This window comes from Aptenodytes patagonicus, chromosome 1 (genome assembly GCF_965638725.1).
Source record: "Aptenodytes patagonicus chromosome 1, bAptPat1.pri.cur, whole genome shotgun sequence".
Classification (NCBI taxonomy): Eukaryota; Metazoa; Chordata; class Aves; order Sphenisciformes; family Spheniscidae; genus Aptenodytes; species Aptenodytes patagonicus.
In genome coordinates, this window is record NC_134949.1 from 136,911,417 (window position 1) to 136,934,004 (window position 22,588).

Consider the following 22,588-nt stretch of genomic DNA (forward strand, 5'->3'; position numbering starts at 1 on the left):
TTTTTAAATCAGTAGTCTCCATTGTAGCCATAAAAGTCATCCCATGAGTCCTCAAACCTCTAAGCAAAAATTCTGAAGGGGGCATCCACTCTAAACACCCATTCAGTTCCTTTGCCAGAAGTGATCCAAATGTTGCTTGACTCTGTATTAGCGGGGCAGAAGCATATGCCACAGAACGTATATTTGGACTAGAAGAATTATGCTGTAGAGTCACTACAGAAAAATTATTTCCTTTTCTTCATTCACCTATCTGTCCACATTTCACTAAAGACAGCTTCACAAGTCATCTAGATTAGAAAAGCCTAAAAGGTCTGCATATTATCCACTCTTTTCTATTTGGCGTAACAGCTTCCGGTAACATCAGACAGACGATACAAGCCTTCAAACCTTGCAAGCTGCCACTTAACCGCAAAGTGATTGTTATTGTGTGGCTCCACAGCATTTACATTTATTTTAAGCACTTAATCACTATGTTTGAAGTGGTCATCAAGACAGCTAGTATTACCTTTCATAGACAAACATATTTAAACCAAAGTACACAAGATCACATATCCTAATTTGTATTTTCTAAGACTGAAGCTTGATAATGCAGTCAATGTGGAATTTCTTGGCTCAAGGGCTATGACTGAACTTAACAGAAGCCTGCAAGATTAGTTGCCGTTACAGTTAGATAAGCTGTTATTCACAAAGGGAAGTTTGTTGTATACTGCAAAGACATTTTTACATAAATTCTTTGGATCAAGTATTTGCAGGCAGAGAGACAATAAATACCCCATGAACAACAATTTTTTAGAGCTTAATACATACAAGGCAGTAGTCTCCAAACCTCACTGAACATGTAAGTAGGCTAGAAATTAATTACTGTGGAAAAGATGACAGGACTTTGAATCACTTCAGATATACGCTAGTTATTACAATGGAGAATGTTACTTACTGGATGACACCAGATTTTTGTTCCGTTCCATAACGTCCCCTGAATACCAGGTTATGTTTTTAAAGATTTAGCAATGAGAAGAACAGACAAGGTTTAAACTTTCTTTCAGTATTTTTGTCAAAGGAAGAATAAGGAGAAAGAACAGCTATTTCAAGAAGTCATGGGTGCAATACAGCAAGGAATACTTAAAAAAACCTCGCTCTTGGAAGTTATTGACTGATTCTAGTTATCTGGGAGACAACAGTATGCTTTTACTAACTTACAAAACTAACTTACAAATTCTTATCTCTAAGATCCATATTAGAGTATTTACTTAACATTAGACAGAAGAAAATGAAACTTCATTTGACAAGAAACACATTATAAACAATTCAAGGCAGAAAACAGGCTTCAGTTCAAGACAAATCAAGCTGAGTTGCAAGTAAAGCAACACATATAGTGTTAGTTTTATACTAATTTTTCAATCCACTTTTTTTTTTTTTAAACTTACCAACTCTGTACTAGCCCAACTGAAGGCCTGTTAAGTAAGTTATCAGGCAACAAATTGACTTCTCTCATGGTGTTAGCTAGTCGCACAGGAAGTTCTTTCCGCAGAAACATGTATGAAGTCTTCTCACATGCATTGTCACGACCTGTTAGAAGGAAGGAAAAAACAGATGTCCATTGCAACAGATCAAATTTTAGACTTCCCATTGCTAGAATATTAAAAAAAAAAATCACTTGTGGAAATAAAAACAGTTTAAAAATAATTTCTTTCAGTACCCACCTTCACTTCCCTCTCGCTCCCAAGACACATATTATACTTTTACCTTCCTAGAGCTTAACCCCTTTTATCTGACATTTCTCCTCATTTCACATCATCTTATCCTCTCTCCTACAAATAAAAATCTCTCATCCTATAAATAAAAATCATCAAATACCAAAGACTTGATATTAGCTGGAAGTAAGACCCAAAAATACTAGCTTTTATCAGTATGACTTTTGTCATACTCAGTGAGCTTTTAAAAAGTGCATGCTGCCCACGCAATGGAGGGTAAGGAGTGAAAACAAAGGGACAAAACAGAAAGGCAACAGCTGGCTGATGTTTCATGTCACAAGCTCTTCAAACCCAAGTACTTAAACATTTCAGCAGCACCTGGAAAGACCAGCAAAGGTCATCATCCCTCCTAGGACTAGCCCACAAGACGCTCACTAGCTACCTGGAAGGAAAGTGCAGTGCTCATCACCACACTCCCATTTGGCAAAGCTGCAGCTGAGATTGTCCTGGACTTTCACTTTTAAAACAATTTTTATCCAGCACAATATTTTGAAAATAAAATTAAAAAAAAAAAACAGTCAGAAAGCAAATAAAAGGGATCCAGCAAAATAACAATACCTTGCTGTGGACCTAGTTGGACCAGTGATAATTCTCTGGAGCCACCCTACATGAACCAGAAGACTGACATGACTAATAGCATTCTTAAGCTAAACTAGTTACTGGAGATACCTATAAAACTTTAACTACAAATATTTGAAAGTGTAAGATGTTAAGACTCTTGCCCAAAGAGTTCAGATGGAAGATCAGACCTGACTTGACATACTTTTGTCTTTTGCAGTGTTTCACAAGTGGGGGAATTCCCCACCGTAACTAATTTCTAAAGAGTCCAGGTAAATTAATATAAAAAAAAAAATCCATGTTTTACTTGTAATGAACAGTCAGTATTCTGCTTTCGTCTAGAAAGACAGCAAATGTCTTTTGTGATGATAGCCAGTATAACCACCTGCAAAATTTGTGAGTGAAGACAATAATACAAGAGCTATAAATTATGTTCAAGCAAACCAGAAAGTGTTAAAAGCACTGCTAGGCACATAATCACTGAGATTTGCAATTTGAAAGACTCAAGTACGATGCAACCAGCACAATCAAGGTGATACTTTTTAAGACAGTCCCATTATAATCAGCTGAACAGCAGAGTTTTCACCTTCTTTGCATAGGTAACATGCATTGATGGATTAGTTCCCAAACCGTACACAAGCTTGGGGGAATATATGCAGGAAGGATTAGGGTTTCCCTTTTTTCTTGGTCATTTCAGTATCATCAATCAGTGGATCATTAAATTCTATTAGTGTCAGCAATTCTATTATTGTTCTTCCAGCAAACATTTGGACCTATTTTACTTATTTGCATTTTCACATCTTCAATTACAAATACACACATCCTGTCAAAATTAGACAAAGGAAACAAGACATTACATCGTTGATTTCTGTGAAGCACAGCAATGATGTCAGAGTTCAATCCTTCGATTAAGTTAGATACCAATTCACCTACAATGGAGGATAGACACTTGTTTGTTCACAAATCATTGTATGTAGTAGGTCTTTAGGAAGACTGTGGCTGGACAGCAGGAAAGTCTCTTCGAGTAGCTCACCCTACACCTTCTGAGCTGGAAAAACCCTCAGGGAACAAAGACGACTGCTTCTTCCCAAGAATGACCGAGAGCAAGTTTAGTTATTTTCTAGACAACAAAAAGCAAAAGGAATGAAAGACAGCCCAGAGAGAATGAGGAAATGGTGAACAAGAACCCACAGCCTGCAGGAGTCTGTGAAAGGGCACGCCCCGGGGCCCTTCACAGACACAGTCCCCAGGTTTGTGCAAGGCAGACAGCAAAAGCTGCTAGACTGGAAAGCAGTACTGGCAGAAGAGACCCACTTCCTCTCCTCCCATGAGCAAGGGCACATCTCTATTCAATCTGTCTCACCCCAGCAGTTCTAAACTGTCTCTTTTTAAGGAGTTGCCTTGCTCTAATGTACAGCTATGTTTTAGGTACTGAGCCCTTTGGGGTCCCTTTGCATGCTCAGTGCAGGAACAGGAAAGGAGATTCTGTTTCAAGCCTGCCTACCTCGAAGGCTTGCTTCACCATAACTTCAGTGTACCTTTTTGGTTTGAGGCACGCGGTCAGAGTATCTGCTGCTTAGCTCTATGCAATTTATCTGAGAGCCTCCACAGAGTTGCTTCGGCTTCTAGCGTAAGGTCAGTTATCTGCTTGCCAAACAGTGCGTGCATGGGAAGAGAGAATGGCTATTCACCAGGATCAGCAATAATTAGATATCCTCCAGCTTTCAAAGCAAAAAGCATACTGTGTCCCAACAGTTGCTCCTTGGCTGCTGTTCCTCGCAGCAACGCCTGTACAACTACATTTGTCAATATGAGGGACATCCTACTAAGTACAAAAAATAAAACCTGAGTCTGTAAGTTAGGTATTTTCTTAATCTAATTTATCATACACAAGTAAGTCTAAGTTATAAAGATCTTCCCAGAAACAGCGTTCTCGTAAGCTGTAATGCCACTTTTACAGGTTTAGGCTACAGTCAGATATAATTTTTTTCACAAATTGGCTTTATTTTTGCTTTGTTACATCTTTTTTCAAAATATACAGCATTCTTTCTTGATTTTGTTATCACTCCAGCTGGGTCAATACACACCACCAGAATCGAATCAGGCTTTTGTCTTAAACACCATAGGCTAGAGCCAGTTTAAATCCATCAGTTTCAGTTCAAGGGAATTTGAAGTCACCCTCTCAGGGTTAAAGTGAAAGTGAAACTTGCGAATAATCTCTCCTTGATTTATACTGCAGCCCCCAAGAAGTTACTCAATAACACAAATATATAAAACAATGACCTGCTTACCTTTGTATGAATTCAAATGGAAGAAAGAATACAGTAATCTTATGCCCTAGTGCAGACTAAACTGCACTGGGCATCAAGGACTGTATTCAGCTTTATTTCCAAAAACAGGGGGTGCTGTGTCAGACAGTTTAATTACGGTGCACTGAAGACCAACGGTAGCAGCAGACTTCAAGGCAGAGTCTAATGACATGGAAGTATAATGCTAGCATGGCATTATAATATACTAGGAGCACAGCTTTTGTTATGAATTACTAATAGAAGGCCTGCTGCTTTTATACTTGAAGCAATGCATTGCAAATACAGCTTTATGCTGTCTTGTTAAATTATATGAAATTAACATTAATTTTTATCTCTGAGGAATCATGAATTTTTCACCTGTAAATCACTGAATCACTGAACTATAGGAATACTGCAGAAAAGTCTGGTCACAATATGCAACGTGAGGATCACTGGCATAAAGAAAAAGCTTCACATACGTATTTTATTTGTAATTTTACTGTCTTGAATAGTCCTACAGACATCAGTGCAACTACTGGTTAAATACTGTACGTAAGTTTCTTCCAGAAACAGGATATAAATAGGAAAAGCATTCAAGACTTAAGAAGAAACAAAAAGCTGTGGGGTCCACCTCAGAACAGCCATCCTGCCATCAATGGCCAGCGACAGACTCTGAGCTCCAAGGTGGGGAAGTGGGACCTCACTATTCAGCTAATGACAAAACAGAATCTATACTGCTCGAGACAGAAAAGCTTCTAATAAGAGTATCCATACAGCATTCCCACCTTGATATTAAACCTATGGCAAAGTGTTTGCCTTCACCTTTACAGTCTGCTACTCCTTATTATTTAAGTTAGTGATTAATTAGGGTTCTTTTTTGTCTCGCTTTCTTTACTAGTGCTTTCCATCTATATTTTTCTAAGTAAAATGAGTATGTTCAAATTAAAAATAGCTAACCTACCACCAAAGACTTTTTCAAAGTTTTAGATTCAACTTTCTCTGAATGCTGGATGTGCTTCCATTAAAATATTACACCTTTAATAACTAAGGATTTCTGCACAACTTTTATATTCATGCTGAGTTTGAGTTATTTGAATAAAGGCTAAGTTAACATTTCATCCTAAAGAGTGTTTCAGTACAAATATATATTAGTTTTCTTTAAATGAAGACTGATCTGCTGAGATAGCACAGCAGTTTCTTTCTACAGACTCAGTAACGATACATGATATACTTCTGCTTAGTTGTCAAATACTTAAATTTAGATTTCAAGCACTAGTAACAGATGAGCACAACAAAAAGTTGTTTGTCCAACTTGTGGTTTTAATACTTAAAAGTAAAGTATTTGAGAAGATTTTAAAGCATTTTGGTTGGTTGGTTTTCTTAAAGATTTTAAAGCAGATTAAAAGTTTTGGAGTGATGTTTCAAGATACTGAAAATTTTCTGCAAGTCAGAAGTTAGGGAATATTTTCATTTCAAGAAAAACAGCTAAAAAAATTATTTCCTTAAACTGACAGCTGTGTAGGTTTCCAATATCAGCACTTGATTTGTGGACCAGCCCGCATGCTACACTATACCCATGAAAGAAACATCAACTCAAGCAAGAATCTGAAGTTCCCAATGCCATGTATTGAGAAAATTCCTATCTAGAAATACTAGAAAGGAGAGAATGCCCAAGAAACCACAGCACCTGGAAGTCTTGGATCCTCTACAGCTTACCAAAAAGTTTGAATCCTGTTTCTTGAATAGGTTGTTTCTAGCTACATATCTATTGGAAATGTTTCAGTAAGCTGTGTAACAGATCACCCTCCAATATCTTGCTACCTGTGAGAACGCAGAACAACAGTCCCAGTCTTCAGATCCTTTCAAAAGCCAACAGAATTTCATTGCATAGTTTAGCTAGTCCTGAACATATTAATGGGAAGAAAAAACCTGAAGGAAAAAAACACTTTTGGAAGTATACAAATCCATCAGGAATAACTGTTCTCATCTCAAACTGTTGAGTTGTTAAAGATTTTAAATACCACTTCTGAGGTACATAAGCTGTTAGACACCTAAGATTCTGCATTAGGAAAAGAAAACCCTTTCAGAACAGTGCACCAGAAATGCAATTATTTCAGTTTTCACAAGCTCTACATTGATTTTTGTGAAGATAAAACTCTATCAGAGTTCCACAGAAGAATTAAGCAATATTCTGCTCTGTTAACAAACTTGTGAAGAATGAAGGACAGATATATTACCAACATTGCAAATTTGACCCTTTCATTAAGTATGCAAGTAATATCTATAATTAATTATACTTCATTAAAACCCCTTCTGCCCAACTTGATAATCAATGCTTAATGCAGGCAGAACAGCCAAAAAAGGACATTCTAGTGGACAGCATCCGTTTTATTTCATACATATACATTTATATACCCAGAAACACACAAAGCAAATAGATCTCTTTAAAAGCATGCTTTTAAAAAACTGAAAATGGAAATATTAGAAGGCTCACTCAAAGTGAAACACCTCTTATCCACAAAGCCAAGAAGAAAGGAAACTAAGACATCACATGATAGATGGGGTTCACAATTTTACACACACCAACAATGTTTATTTCCCAGTAATACAGCAATACTAGATTTCGATTGAACAATAATTCAGTTTTGTTCCTTTAAGTGGAAAAATTGTGCAGATGAAATTCTTAAGTCAGGCATTGAAACAGGTTTCCTTCAATGAGGAGTGTCACATTAAGGCAACATAAAGAACAAACCATACAGCATACTACCTCTTTGCTATAGGTCTACTCCGCTGCAGGAAACAAAGCAGCCCCGTACTACTCTTCATGGTAGAAAATAACCCCATAAATTAATTCAGTTTTCTAAGGGACTAGATTTTAATTCAGGGTCAAGAGGCTAGATTAGCTTTAGATTTTTACTCTTCTTAATGAAAGTTATACTTTCAAGCTGATTAAGAAACTCTCAGATCATACCTACGGTGCTTACAACTTAACCCAGAATTTGACCAAAGAGGATGAAGGAAAAGCACATGTAAAATAACCCACTCTACTCAACACTGGTAAGTTACATCAATTTCTGAGCATCTTCTAAAAGGGTAGATGGACCAAGCAGAAATCCAGATGACCACAACCATAAAACAGTCTGTGACAAAGGAATGCATGAATCTGACTGGACTTACCTAAGAAGAAATAGATAAAGAATACAGCAACACTCTTCAAAGAGACATAAGCTTCAGCACAAGTTCCATCACTGCTCTCTAAGGCTACTTCCACCGACACCCACAATTTTTTCATTAAAGTGCCCTGTTTTAAGGACGTGCTTTCACTTGGCATGTATGATCAGCATATTAAGAGATTGATTCTTTGTCAGTAAGGAAACTGGAGAAACTCTGAAGTTTCAAAAAATGAAACTTGAAGAACTAAAGACAGGAAAATATTTTTAGATCTTACTGAACTGTAATAAATGTATCACTTTTATGAAGTCTGAACAATTAAGTTTTGTTCAACAACTACTGCCAGAAAACCAGCTAAAGCCAGAGGAATTAAAGTCTGCAAGTAAGCTTTCCCACATAGCTTGTTTCTGTTCTTCAGTCCAATTCCCATTACTAGTTGCACCTTTGCAGTCTAAAGGAAAGCACACTGATAGAAGTACATGGAGTCTTCCCAATCTAAATTATTTATGTTCATAGATGAGAATTTAATTGTTAACACTGTACGATCATTGGTTTTGACTCTGTGCCATTTCATTGCTAAGTGCAATCCAAACTAGCGAGCTCACGTTTGTTAGCTTTCCAAGTAAACTTTCCAACAGTCATGTGACACAGCATACAGATAAATTACCAGAGCTGAAGTACAAAACCAGTTGAGCTTAATAAACCATTTCTGATTTATGCAATTCAAGCAACAACAGATTCAAGCACTCTTTGACTGCCAGGCCAGCATTTACTTTCTATTCCAGAGGAAAATTTCAGGATACCATTCACTAATGAGAATGCATTAGCCTATATTCTGTTGTCTAAATGACCAGACCAAATCCCATTGACAAGCCAAGGTCTAGACTTCAACTTAAGAAGTACAAAATTAAATAAGTATAACTACTCTTCAATTTGTAGATAGAAAAAACATACCTATCTCCACTTATGTCCAAAACCTCTGAAAAAGTCAGCTTGTTTATGTCTTATGTGTATTAATTACTATGGCCATACAGATGAATACCACTGGTGCCAAGAAAAAGTCAGTTCACATTTTCATGTAAATGCAGATTAAGGACAAAATGCGCTAATGTCAGCCATCATTAGCACAACTGGACAGCTCAACATGGATGAAATCATTACATTGTTTATTACATTAGCTATACACTAAGGTAATAATAAACAACACAGTAATAATAACGTAATAAGTTACGATATGGTGAATGGAGTTCAATCCAGTTGGCAGCCGGTCACGAGCGGTGTTCCCCAGGGCTCAGTTTTGGGGCCGGTCTTGTTCAATATCTTTATTGATGATCTGGATGAGGGGATCGAGTGCAACCTCAGTAAGTTTGCAGACGACACCAAGTTGGGTGGGAGTGTTGATCTGGTCGAGGGTAGGAAGGCTCTGCAGAGGGACCTGGACAGGCTGGATCGATGGGCCCAGGCCAACTGTATGAGGTTCAACAAGGACAAGTGCCAGGTCCTGCACTTTGGCCACAACAACCCCATGCAGCGCTACAGGCTTGGGGAAGAGTGGCTGGAAAGCTGCCCAGCGGAAAAGGACCTGGGGGTGCTGGTCGACAGCCGGCTGAACATGAACCGGCAGCGTGCCCAGGCGGCCAAGAAGGCCAATGGCATCCTGGCCTGTAAAAGAAACAGTGTGGCCAGCAGGAGTAGGGAAGTGATCGTGCCCCTGTACTCGGCACTGGTGAGGCCGCACCTCGAATACTGTGTTCAGTTTTGGGCCCCTCACTACAAGAAGGATGTCGAGGTGCTGGAGCGTGTCCAGAGAAGGGCAACGAGGCTGGTGAGGGGTCTGGAGAACAAGTCTTATGAGGAGCGGCTGAGGGGACTGGGGTTGTTTAGCCTGGAGAAAAGGAGGCTGAGGGGAGACCTCATCGCTCTCTACAACTACCTGCAAGGAGGTTGTAGCGAGGTGGGTGTCGGTCTCTTCTCCCAAGTAACTAGCGATAGGACGAGAGGAAATGGCCTCAAGTTGCGCCAGGGAGGTTTAGATTGGATGTGAGGAAAAATTTCTTTACTGAAAGAGTGGTTAAACATTGGAAGAGGCTGCCCAGGGAAGTGGTTGAGTCCCCATCCCTGGAAGTATTTAAAAGACGTGTAGATGCGGCACTTAGGGACATGGTTTAGTGGACATGGTGGTGTTGGGTTGACAGTTGGACTCTATGATCTTAGAGGTCTTTTCCAACCTTAATGATTCTATGATTCTATGTAACTTGTGAACTCCAGTAAGCCTGTTGCAAGTAAATGGTCCTCCAAATGAAACTGACTGTGCTGGAAAGCAGCTTAACTTATCAGTGAACTGGAACAGATATACAGAAGGAATTAACAGATGCAGAATACACTGTAGATCTATCAAAGTCTTAGTCAAACTGCAAACATTAATTTAACTCTTAAAGCCACAGCCTTCCGTTCACTGAAAGGACTCAAGGGAAGATGTCCGTCTGTCTCTCAAGAAGAACTGTTTATCAGACAACCACTTGTAAAAGCTGTAAACCAGTACCATGTATTATATAAACCAACCCAAATTAAAATAAAAGCATGAATTTTTAAAATAAGCTTCTCTGATCTAAAACTAATATTTAACTGCTTACCACCCAGTTCTAATGAAATAACATTTTGAGTATTTTAAAGCATTTGTCAAAAGAAAGCTCAGTAATCAAAAGGATCTATAAAGTTTAATGCAGAGGTGCTCAAGCAATTATCCACAGGCTGTATTATTTTTTAGACCAATTCACATAGGCCCAAGGTTGTCTTTCCTTAGGACAGTTTGGGAGTAGGCTGGAAGTCAGATGAATCATTTTAGCAGCTAAGCTTTGTCTTGCCCATATCACAGGCACTCTCCACAGCACATGACAGGCAAAGAGCCAAAAAGTTCTTTGGAGAAACCATGGTCCAGATCGGGTTCCTGATCGTAGAGCTATCCGTACAACCCAAAGACTCTCTCCCTAACCAAGCGCAAGGAGCCTCTAAAAAAAAAATGGCTCTTCAGACTACATCAGCTCCTCTTCCACTAACACTCCTGAGACCTAAGCAGGAAATAGTCTGAGAGCAAGAAGGAGGTGCGCATACTGTGCAGCACATCCACCCTGGCCTACGCTGCAAAGGGGCTCTATGGCTTTCAAACAGGAGATCCTGGACAAAACAAATTTAGTGTTTTCTTCTGATGAGACTCGAAATTTTAAAACAAATTTAAAACTTTTTTTTTAAATGCAGATGAGGCTTAAAACACCAAGTCAAAGAAACTTTATTGCCCATTTGTGGCTCTCTGATCAGATTCTGTTACAATAAACTGTCCAGAAGAGGCTTAATTTTGCTCCTTTGAGCTTGTAATCACCTTTTCCTCCCATAAAAGGTGAAGATCTATTTCACATTGAAGGTTATAATTAGGTATTCCAAATTTTTAACACTCTCCCTAAGGTCTCACAGCTTTGACAACTTCATCCCTAACCTTTATGGAAAACTTCCATAATTCCCACTAACTGTTCCAGAAAAATACAAATCTCTGCTTTATCCTTTAGTCCCTGCCAACACGTCAAAGAGAAGGATATTCCAAATCTCCCAGCATAAATAAAATTAACATTTATGAGCAAAGACTCACACAGTTAATACCAACTACATAAAAATACTGCCAATACCACATGGTCCAGTTTCCCTTCAGTCTCAGGGACGTGAAATGTATTAGACTGCTAACCATCTTGTTACAAAATGCTTTTGATGATTAACAAACCACATTGCAAAAAAGATTAGAGGATTCCTCTACACAACCGCTAGTTACCAGGGTTTGAATGTATTTATTCAGTCTGTAAAATCTTTAAGAAAAGCATAAACAAGGACTAAAACAATTATTTTTAGCAAAAAGTCATTTTGTAGCTTTTTAACTTTGCCTCTTTCTCTATTTACAGAGTATTAAACCTAATTCTGAAAAATATCAGCTAAAATTTGCACAAGTGTATTATGTATTATTTTAAGGAATTAAGTCAGTGAAAGTATTTATAATACCTTGTTACTTATTTTACACCGACTACAAACTAATGTGACTGGTTTTATATATATACACACAGAGTAAGAGTAGCCTCTTCCCAGGCAAAGAAAATAATTCAAACAAACAGGGCAAAGAAACATGTAAGAGACAATGTCACATTTACATAGAAAGGTTCAGAGGAAAAAACTTGTTTCTCCTCTTCTTTCCTCCCTTATTAAACTGTCTTTATCTCAACTCACAAGTTTTCTCACTTTTGCTCTTCCTGTTCTCTCACTCATCCCAATGGGGGGTGGGAGGAGGGGAACGTGGGTGCTCAGCTGCTGGATGGGGTCAACCCACCAGAATGCTGCACATCTTCTATATAGCAATCTCAAAGTTATTCCATAGTTTCTTGTGGTTTTGGTTGGTTTTTTTTTTAATTAAGACTTTCATGTGGGACTGCGCCAAAACTTCATAAAAAGCCAGGTACAGCATCTACTGCTACTGCCTTAGCAAACATCAAATTAACCTGGAAATCAGACTGCCTCAACACAATTTATTGTCTCTTTACCACCTTATTATCTCTTGCCGCTTATCTATGTATTACTTTATTATTAGCTCTATCATTTTTTCAGCTACTTCAGCCAACCTGACTTATTCTAATGTCCTCCTCTTCCCTTTCTTTAAAAGACAAGTAGTATATTTTCCCACTTCCGCAACCCTGGGGCCATCACCATCAGTTATTTCCATGAAGCCTGTAAGCAACAGCTGTGCTGTGCCAGGCGCTCCCATTTGCAGAAGAAAGTGGTCAGCTACTCACAAAACACAGCACTGGCTTACTTCTACTAGCACCCACTAAGCCAAGAGGATCTAAACATACTTCAACTTACCCAAAAGGGACAGGGGGGAGTTGCGATTTCCCTTAAGCTTCCGGATACAATTTATCTTTTTCTGAAGACCAAAGCGAACATGAATTCAGTAGTCTTTATCATTATGTAATCAAGTAAACGCTATACTTCAGCATTCTCTCCAATTACTATAAATTATCTCAGCATCTTTTTCTCTGCTTTTCTACCCCCTGACTTCACCTTAGCTGTTATTTGCACTGCAACCCAAGATATATGTCCTTGTTTCCAGTTTTCATATGATTCTTTTTTAATGAACAGTATTTCTGGAATTCCTAACACAGCCCCTACTGCTCTCTTATCTTCTGCCTACATCAGAATTTCTCTTTCAGAAATAGACAGATCATCTTATATTCTTTACGTCTTAGGAGACACCCTATTTATCTATTTCCTTGGCTTGTAAGAGTTATGCTACTTTAAAATCACTAGCTGTCATTTCTTCCATCCCCGAGGAGAAGGAATGCTAACAATTCATTATCATTTTCATCAAAATTTAATTTTCAGATTTTCAAGCACCTCCTTATTAGTCCAAATCTAGTCTAAAGCAGGCACTTCAACAATTTCTATCAGTTTCTAAAAAAAAAAAAGTGTCCCAAACATTTCTAGATCTTCAAGAACTGCAAATCCTATCTTTTTGTCCTTCCAGAAAGTAGTTTTGTCAAGTTCCCAATTTCTGTCAAGCTGTATTCTCTATCAGTTCTGTTACTTGCTAAAAAAAAAAACAACAAACCCACACCACAAAAAAAAACCCCAAGAACCCAAAAACAAAACCCCAAAACATTGTTTACTGCTCCATGCCAATTAGGCATTCTTGTCTTCTTTCTTTCACCAAAAGACATTCCACTGTCTGCTTCAACACCACATCAGCTTCAGCAAAAAAATGCACGAGTATGCACACATGTACATATGCAGCATAACATCATCTCCCTTTCCCAGCACCTGAAGGCAGAAGACTGCAGCAGCACCTTTGGTCAGTCCAAAGACAAACAGAACGCAGACTAAGAATAATCTTCTGCCATTTAGGGAAACAAAACACAATCCCATCAGTTGGAGGATGCTCACTTGCGGACTACTAGCCTATGCTTACAGGCAAGAAGTGGCCAGCCAAACCACCTACTGCAGGCAGAATTTCCTGTGCTTAGCCTTTATAACACCAGAAAAAACAACCTCTACTGCCTTGGTGATCCAGTTCGATCATCCACAGCAATTTATGGAATCTGTACTATAACTATACTAAAATACTGAATTCAGAACATATGGAGTCTCAATTACTTATAGAAATGAAGTGTTCCTTTACTGCATAATCAAAATAGTTAAAAATTTAAACCAAAGCTAACATTTTTCTTGAGAACTTTGCAGAACTGCACTAACAAAGATTTAACTAGCAGCCTAAAATTTGAAAACAAACCTTTTCTGGGAAAAAAAAAGGTGACTATCAAGCAAGCACACTTAATCCCTGAAACGGTCTCCAAAAGTGACTGATACAGATAATTCTGTAAACGAAATGCACCATAATCTAATACTACATAGTACTCCCACACACAGACAAAAATATCTCCACCATATCACAGTTCAATAGCGACTGCTGAACAAAGTCATCTAACCACAATGACTCTTCCAGACCTTCACAACAATCAATATTAGGCCTGATAAAAACTGTCATTTTTATATCTAGTATGGGAATATCACTGCCTGCCAGAGACTGGCAGAGTTGTAAACAGTAACAGGTTATAAACAGTAACAGTTGCATCACACAAAGGCTTCCAGCTACTTGCTGTGTGTGCAGCCCATTCAAAGAAAACCCCTTTTTATATTATGAAATGCAAATTTTATCTACGCTCAGATCTAGAGAAAGAAGGACTGAATACAGAAAAGCAATAACTCCAAAATAATTCAAGAACAAAAGCAGACAGACAATCCAGCTTTCACTGTGACAAAGGGATAGTCTTTCAAGGTAAAAACAAAAGAGTAGTAAAATGATTCTATTCCAATGTTAGGCAAAACTCCTATCAGGATTCTATTTAAAGCTCTAACAGACACATTTTAAAGAGTAATATTGAAAATCCTGGAAAAGCCAAAAAAGTTAATTCCATGGTATTTTCATGAGGCTTGAAAGAACTCATTTAAAGAATGTATTTAGCTTTACAAAATCAAGAGAAAATATTCCATCACAAGTACAAATACCTCATAGTGAAAAAATTCCAGGCATCAGAAGATCCCAGCCTACCAATGAAAGCTATAACAAAATTGCTGCTTGGAAGCTGAAGCCAGTCAGATGAAAATGAACGACAGTAATATCTGACTAGCACTCATCTTTCTGATCCGATTCAGTGGTTAGCATACCAATGCTTAACATTCATGTTAAGAGGAAATTTTTTTTGAAGATGCATTTAAATCAAGTATAAGGTTTTAAGGTCAATGCACAGACAGCAGTAGAAAAAACACAGCTGCATGCAATAAATGGCAGGTAATTATTTAACAGTATCTTCTAGCCCTAAACTTTGTGAGGGTCCTAGATGCACAGTCTCTCCTCTAATGTTGTGTTAAAAAAAACCCACAAAACTTCTAATATCTTTTTGTGTAAAAAATCTTCTAATAGTCATCTTCCATCAGAAGATTAGTAATTATGTTTGGAGACATAAGGCTGCTTTCAATCTCTACTTTCCTACCCCCGCATCTTGTTGTTCAAATTGTATCTGCTAGCTACCTTTTCAACAGCCCATTTTCAGTTCCAGTGCTGATGCATGCCTGCTGCCAACAAGACAACATGCAGTGTAAACACTCTTGCAGAAATCAGATCTAATACTGCACATACAACTGACAACTGACAGCAAGCAACAGCAATGCCAATACCTGGCTTACTCTTTATATTGGTTTTGGAAGAGGCCTACAAGTTTCCTCAAGACAGGTAAGTTAAATAGGTACCATGTAAACTAAACAATTTCATTTCAAAAATTGTATTTAAAAATGGGGAGGATCCATTGCTCATCTTTTCCTCCAGATATGCCCCAGGACACAACAGTTCCCAAACGGCATGTGCTCACTGTCATTATCTGCTGCATGCTCAGCTGTTCACAGTACAGTAAGATTACTAAATTACAACCTTTGTGATATTTTTCAATGCCAGTAGCTGTAGCAGTTGCCACAGATATTTTGATTATAACCTATGAAATCAGGATCTCCTAAGCCACGTTCCACAACAAGAATTTGCTATGATTCACTATCTCCTACCTTAAGTATATACATGACTCTTTTTGTCCAAACTCATTAGTAACTATGTGGTATATGAACACTAACATATGACAAAGAAGGAGGGTTAAGTGCCATTTTGTTAAGTTTTACCTATACATACAAAGAGCTAACCAAAAGCAAAGTTTAACCTCACAGCTACTAAATTCATCCAAAACATTTGGTTTGAGACTTAAAACAGAAAAGGCTAGAATATAGCTAAGTACAACTGGCAGGGGTAGCTTCAGTAGTAAACAAGCTCCAAAAGCACACGGTACATGTTTTTCACAAAACAAACCTCAGACTCACAAGAGTCTTAGGCACTTCATCAGCTGAGCAGTAGCAATGAGAGTATTACATTAGTATACTGGCATATATTCACAATATAGCACTAGCACAACTTCAAATGACACTTTCATGCATGATCAAAGGATTACACAATTTGTATTTCACCTGTCTTTATCTGTGCTTAATTATTTTACATGTAATCTTTTCAGTACAACCATTCATTTCATGAAACATTCGTTAATATCTTTGCTGTCAACTGAGGTACCCCAGCATGACCCAAACCAAGCACTTGCACAGAGCTTGCTAGCTTGGGCACAGTTCAGCATTAGTATGGCTGTAAGGGTTTTGGCTCACACCTAGCCCTTATCAAGCCAGCTTGTAGCACACACAGAATGAGCTCAAGCCTCTTTGTGTCTTCCTTTAAATGCTAGGACACTCCTAGACATAAAAACTTTGCCTTCCTCAGAACTGTCTGATCATTGAATCATTAAGGTTGGAAAAGACCTCTAAGATCATCGAGTCCAACCATCGACCCAACACCACCATGCCCACTAAACCATGTCCCTAAGCACCTCATCTACATGTCTTTTAAATAATTCCAGGGATGGTGACTCAACCACATCCCTGGGCAGCCTGTTCCAATGTTTAACCACTCCTTCAGTAAAGAAAGTTTTCCTCATGTCCAATCTAAACCTCCCCCAGCACAACTTGATGCCATTTCCTCTCGTCCTAACCCATCATCATCTCGTGATGGGTTATTTACTTTCCCCAGGCATACATGACCGATTGGTTACCCATGTATGTAGTTGCTGATGAATATTATTGGCTATTTTGGATTAACCTGTCGTCCTCTAAGGCCCGCCTTGCATGCTGAAGCAAATCTAAATTGAGATGCTGCATCAAAGCTGACACAAAATACGGATCTCCAGTATGGGCATTCCCCCCCCCCCCCCAAAACCAGTCTAAGCCCAAAAGCGTACAAACATTCATGTACCCAAATGTTAAACTACATCTCTACTTACAAGTTTATTTCAGAAAAGATATTTTAGTAATTATAGCAGACTGGGTCATTTAGGAATGCCTGCACTTGGAAATGTACCAAAATAACTTCCAGAGCTGAATCCAGTGGGTTTGGTTTGGGGTTTGTTGTTTCCAGACCAGGATAATTATGGAGGCCTGGATAAACCTAGAATGACACGCTCACATTAAACAAGGTCAAAACTTGTTTATGTTAAAACACGTTTATAGAAGGTCATTCTTTTGCAAAGGATTGATTGCACAATAATCTTGGGAAATGCACTTTGTAAGAAAGAAACTGAATGAACAGTGTTCAAGAAGAGTGTACAAACAGAAAATGAACACACACAGAAAAAAGAAAAAAAGCAGCACAAACAATCTGAGCACTCATAGTTTGTGATATAGAGGTCCCAAGCCCATGACACAGTAACCTCTTACATAGTTGTGGCAGCTACAAAGATAGCTGCAAGCTTGACAGAAAGTAAATCACATACGGCAGAACATGGTATGTGGACATAAGTAGGACTCAGCTATAAAAACCAACTGAGAATCACTGCTTTAAGTATTGCTTTCTGTTTTGTTTCACAGCTTTTTAGTACTAGGGAGTTAGCATAAACAGCCAAACTGTCTTTTATAGTGGTTTAATAACTGAACTAAGCTACATGAGAAAGTTTTAAAATAATCATCATTAATTTCTATCACTGGAAAGGAATAGAGACTCTACAGCCTCACTACGCACACAACTGTATTCCATATAATCCACACTGTTAATCAGTAATAAAAAAAGTCTAAGCTGTATGTCAGTATACATTGCCGCCAACTGTGTTTGAAAAGACTATTCAGCCCATGAGAAATACAGTTGCTCTCCCCCTCCTCACCAGGATTTTACAGAGACAAATTTAGAAGTCAGTTTAGTCTAAACCAATATAACCAATACAAAAAAGAAGACATAAAGACCATATTGTAGTTTCATTATTGTCAGAAATGAAGTAAAAAAATCCTTCTCAAAAAAAAAATTGTTGCAGTAAGTGCAAATTCCTCTTTTTTTTCTAATACAGGAAACACACATACATCAGACAACAAAATCACAGACTGCCATGAGAGGTTTATTCACATATTTCCTTTGGGCTTATTCTTCTTCAACGTTTGTTGAAAATTTAGTCATCTTTTTGTTACACAAGCACCACATTTACGTAGCTCAACAAAAATACCATTTCTTGTTAAGTGAGACACTAGGTAGCCTCTATAAGCTGACTACAAAACAGTGTCTTCTTCCCATCAAATATCAGGCTAGGCAAACACAACTGAACTGCACTGTTAGTATCACGCTTCTTATGCTTGGCAGATTTGCTCTCTTGAATACTTGTGTCATATGCCACCAGCAAATTCTTTTTTGGGTAATTCAGGTAGAAGTAACATAGCTCCCTGATACAGTGCATATTGTCCAGGCCTTCCATGCCTCGAGTGGTAAAATTCTTGCACCAACATCTTATGTCTTGTTGCCAATTTCTCCTCTAGGCCTCTGAAGCCTCCAACAGAATTCGAAATCACCCAAAGCCATCAACACCTAGGATCACACAAGTTAAGTGACTACATTGTTTTTAATCTATTTGATTAAACTGCTGTAATCTTCCTACTCCAGGTTTCCTAGGTAAACACAGGCACGAAAGAGAAAGTAAGTGGAGATGTTAAGTGGCCCATAAGGCTTATTAAGATCAAGCTGATAGTTTTAGCAAGGCTGATGCCACGTAAGACTAATCTTAGAAGCGTAAACTGTGGGCATTTTTTTCTTCAGAGGTTTTAAATGTCAGACTATATAGTTTCCTGTCAGAAGGAAACATTAAGACATGAATACACTTAAATATGTAGCCTACACGCACACAAGATTCCATGGATGCATCCAGTGACAACAGACTGGAGAACATCCAAAGGACAGGGCTGGCCAGGCTGTAACATACTGTTCTTACTCTCTTCATGTCCACTAACATAAACCAGGCTTAAAATCGTAAAATAAGACTACTTCTTCCAGGTGAATTGTGAGACACTTTCCAAACCATAAAGTAATATAGATACTACAAGGTTAAAAAAAAAAAAAGCATTATTAAAAGGCTGCCACACCAGAGATGTCCAAAAGCAAGTAGCACTGCAGGGACAACTTAGAATGGTAGAAATCCTTACCAAAAAGCAAAGTTTTGCCAGAACACCCAAGTCACTAAAACAAAGACTGAAATCTTTACACCTCTCTAGTCACAACTGAAAAGCCTCACGAACATTAATATTTCCCCAGCAACAATTTAAAAACCCAACTTTCAAATAGACAATGGTGAAATGATTTGTTTAGTGCCAGAACTAAAATGAAGATATTCTGAGTTTTAGGCCATTGCTCTTGCCAGTACAGAAAGACATGGCATAAGGAGCACAAAGTAGGGGAAGCACAGCAGCAAGGGAAGTAAGAACAGACTCACATGAGCAGAGACCAGAGAAGGAAAGCATGGGTTCTAGTCAGGTTCTCCTTTTAATGTAACACAAGACAAGGTGTGATTTTTTTTTTTTTTTTTAAATGGTAGAAACCCCTGTCTTACGGAGACGTAGTAGCAAGCCCAGTGCTGGCTCTTTAATACTTGCAGCATTCTTTCACTAATACCATTGCCATAAACATGCAATTGTTTCCACTTTTAATCACTTTCTGGCTTAACACTACTAGCTTGTTTTTGTATTCTTCTACCTTTAGTGTAATACTGGAATGAAGGAACGTTCTATTAAGCTTCATGGTGTTACACATGGCCTTTATATTTACCAGCAACATCCATAGGATAATAAAATCTAAACAACTCTTGTGTCAGAGAACAGGAGTCATATAACCTCTGATATGGATACGATAAGTTTATTGTTCTCTAGATCAAAACACCAGTTTTCTAGCAGCAACATAAGTCATTCCTGAGCTTCAGCCCAGCGCTTCTGAAAAGAAAAATGCTATTTATTCAACAGCAACACTTCCTAACGCACATGAATTTTCCATGAACAGGTCTCCTACACAAGTACTGTCAGAGTTCATGCCTGAGGTTTAAGTAAGCCAACCTCTGCGTGGCAGATTAAAATTTTCACATTCAAGACCAGTAACTTACTCTCTCCTTCAGTCGCTAAGCTCACAAAAATTTCAGGTCAGAAACCCTTATTTTGACCCTCTTCCCATAGAGCTTGCTGTCTGAGACTAACGCAAGGAAGGAGAGGCAAGCCTGCCTCTCCAGCCTCCTGGCACCTCACCTCAGGGGGCCGAGGTGGACAGGCAGAGCGGCGGTGGCGTTTACCACCGGCCGACGACGACCACGCGCAGCTGGCTGTCACCGCAGGCGCCCGCCTCGCACACAACCCGCACGCGACGGCCCCCATCAGCCTGCGGGGCCTCCCGGGGCGGGGGAGCCGCCGCCGCCGGGCTGGGCCGGGCCGGCCCCACCACGGCAGCCCGCACCGCCCGGCTGCCCCCCGCCGTGACTGCGCACCCCGGGCTCCCCAGGCCGCACGCAGGGGCGGGCCCCGCCGCCCAGATGCTGGGCGAGGAGACGAGGCCTAGGCACCGGCAACCGCCGCCGCTCCCCCCGCCCCAGGCGGGCCCTCGCCGCTCCTGCGCGGCGGGAGAGCCGGAGTGACCCCCACCCCGCCTCACGCTGCTCCCGCAGCGGCGGGGGGGGGGGGGGGGGGGGGGCAGCGGGCAGCCCCACCACTCACCGAAGTCGAGGAACTGCTTGATGGAGAGGGGCGAGGGGGAAAAGCGGGAGTAGTACTCGATCTGCTTGGGGATGGGGCTCTTCAGCAGCGCCCCGCACAGCCGCATGGCGCGGCGCGGCCCGCCCGGCTCCTCTCCGCCGCGCCACTCCGCTCCGCTCCGCTCCGCTTCCCTCCCCTCCCTCTCCTCTCCTTCCCGACAGCGGCACTAGGGCGCTGGGGCGGCGGCGGCGCAGCCACCCGCGCTCATGCCAAGGGAGCGGCCAGCCCGGCGGTGCCCGTCGCCCTCTGCGGCCCAGCCCGGCCCGGCCCGGCCCGGCCCAGCCCGGCCCGGCGGGAGGGGCGAGCGGAGGGAGCCGCCCCGCCGCTGCCCGCCTGGCGCACGCGCACGCCCGCGGAGGGAGGGGAGGGGCGGGCGCGAGTGACTGGCGCGTGTCGTCCGTCCGCCGTCCTCCCCCGCCGGCCGGGGCGCCCTAACGCGCAGGCGTATCGCCGCCAGGGGCGAGGCGGGGCGGGGCCGGGGCGGGCCGGGCCGGCCCCGGCGTGAGGCGACCGGCCGAGGGGTGGCGGGAGCGGGCCGGTTAGGGTGGGAGCGAGGGAGAGCCGGGCTAAACAGAAGGGACAGAGCCTTGCCCCCGCATGGCGGAGTGCCCCCGGCATCTTCTCGGCACAGCCCGTTGCCGGCCTGTGGCAGTCAGCTGCAAGCCTTGGGCTAGCATTCAGAATCCATCGGCTGCGGTTCCGTCATCCTGTCCCAGCCAGCCCATAAAATGTTGTATGCACGATTGGCTTCAGCCTGAAATTTAGCCTTAACGGCATCGGCATCCAGCGGGTTTTACCGTTCGTGCGAGACCGACGGAAGAAAGGCCGCCTTCGTTTCACGTAACAAAGCAAGTTCTAAGCAATGGAGAGAACAAGGTTTAAAGGTGGAAGACTCCACCACACCATAGCGTGAGGCCTACTGTGGCTGTAGATGGGGCCCTGCTGCATCTCTTACAACCCTGTACTCCCTGTGAAGACAGTCCATGTCCAGCGTCCGTCAAGTTTCAACTCTTGATAATACTTAAAGTTTCCTGAAAAGTCTACTTTTATCTGAGAAAGCACCTGAATGCAACTAAAATTAGTTTTGATTGTTAAAATCAAAAGTGAAGCCAGGTATTTGCGAGCTGAAATGTACCACTGAATGAAATCACTGTCTATTTTTTCCTGTTTTGCTGTGATGCGGTTTAGGTACATTTATGACAAATGCATCTTGTCATTTTGATGACAAATAACTGGTCGCAAATTCCTTTTTTTTTTCCTCCAATGAATTCAATGTAAACTTCAGCACGTACAAGATAATATTACTCTAATTTTATAACTGACTCACAAAAGAAACAGGTACTCTTCAGTTACTGAAAGTCTCTCTCCATCCTTCCTATCATGATTGTCCTTACAGAATTTGAGATTGAGAAATCCTGACCTAATGCACAAAATAACTTCTAATAGCTGGAAAATGTTTTAAAATCACTTCAATTGCAGGTTATAGAAATGACCGCCTTGAAGAGCCACGTCATGTAATCAAGGCTGACAAAATGAAACGTCTCCTGTAATTCTGAAGTTTTTTGGCAGATGAGGAAAAGTGTTTTAAAACTTTTGTTATATACTCTTCAGGAT

General features: G+C 40.5%; 1 protein-coding gene across 1 annotated transcript in view; it reads right to left on the reverse strand.

Moving 5' to 3' along the window:
• PDK3 (pyruvate dehydrogenase kinase 3) overlaps window positions 1-21,230 on the reverse strand; it is a 58,996-nt gene extending 37,766 nt beyond the window's left edge. The window contains exons 1-2 of the mRNA XM_076356034.1: window positions 20,936-21,230; window positions 1,425-1,566 (exon numbers count right to left, since the gene is read on the reverse strand). Of these exons, the coding sequence (XP_076212149.1) occupies window positions 1,425-1,566; window positions 20,936-21,041 (248 nt within the window). The 5' untranslated portion in view covers window positions 21,042-21,230. The remainder of the gene's footprint in view (window positions 1-1,424; window positions 1,567-20,935) is intronic.
• Window positions 21,231-22,588: the final 1,358 nt, after the last annotated feature.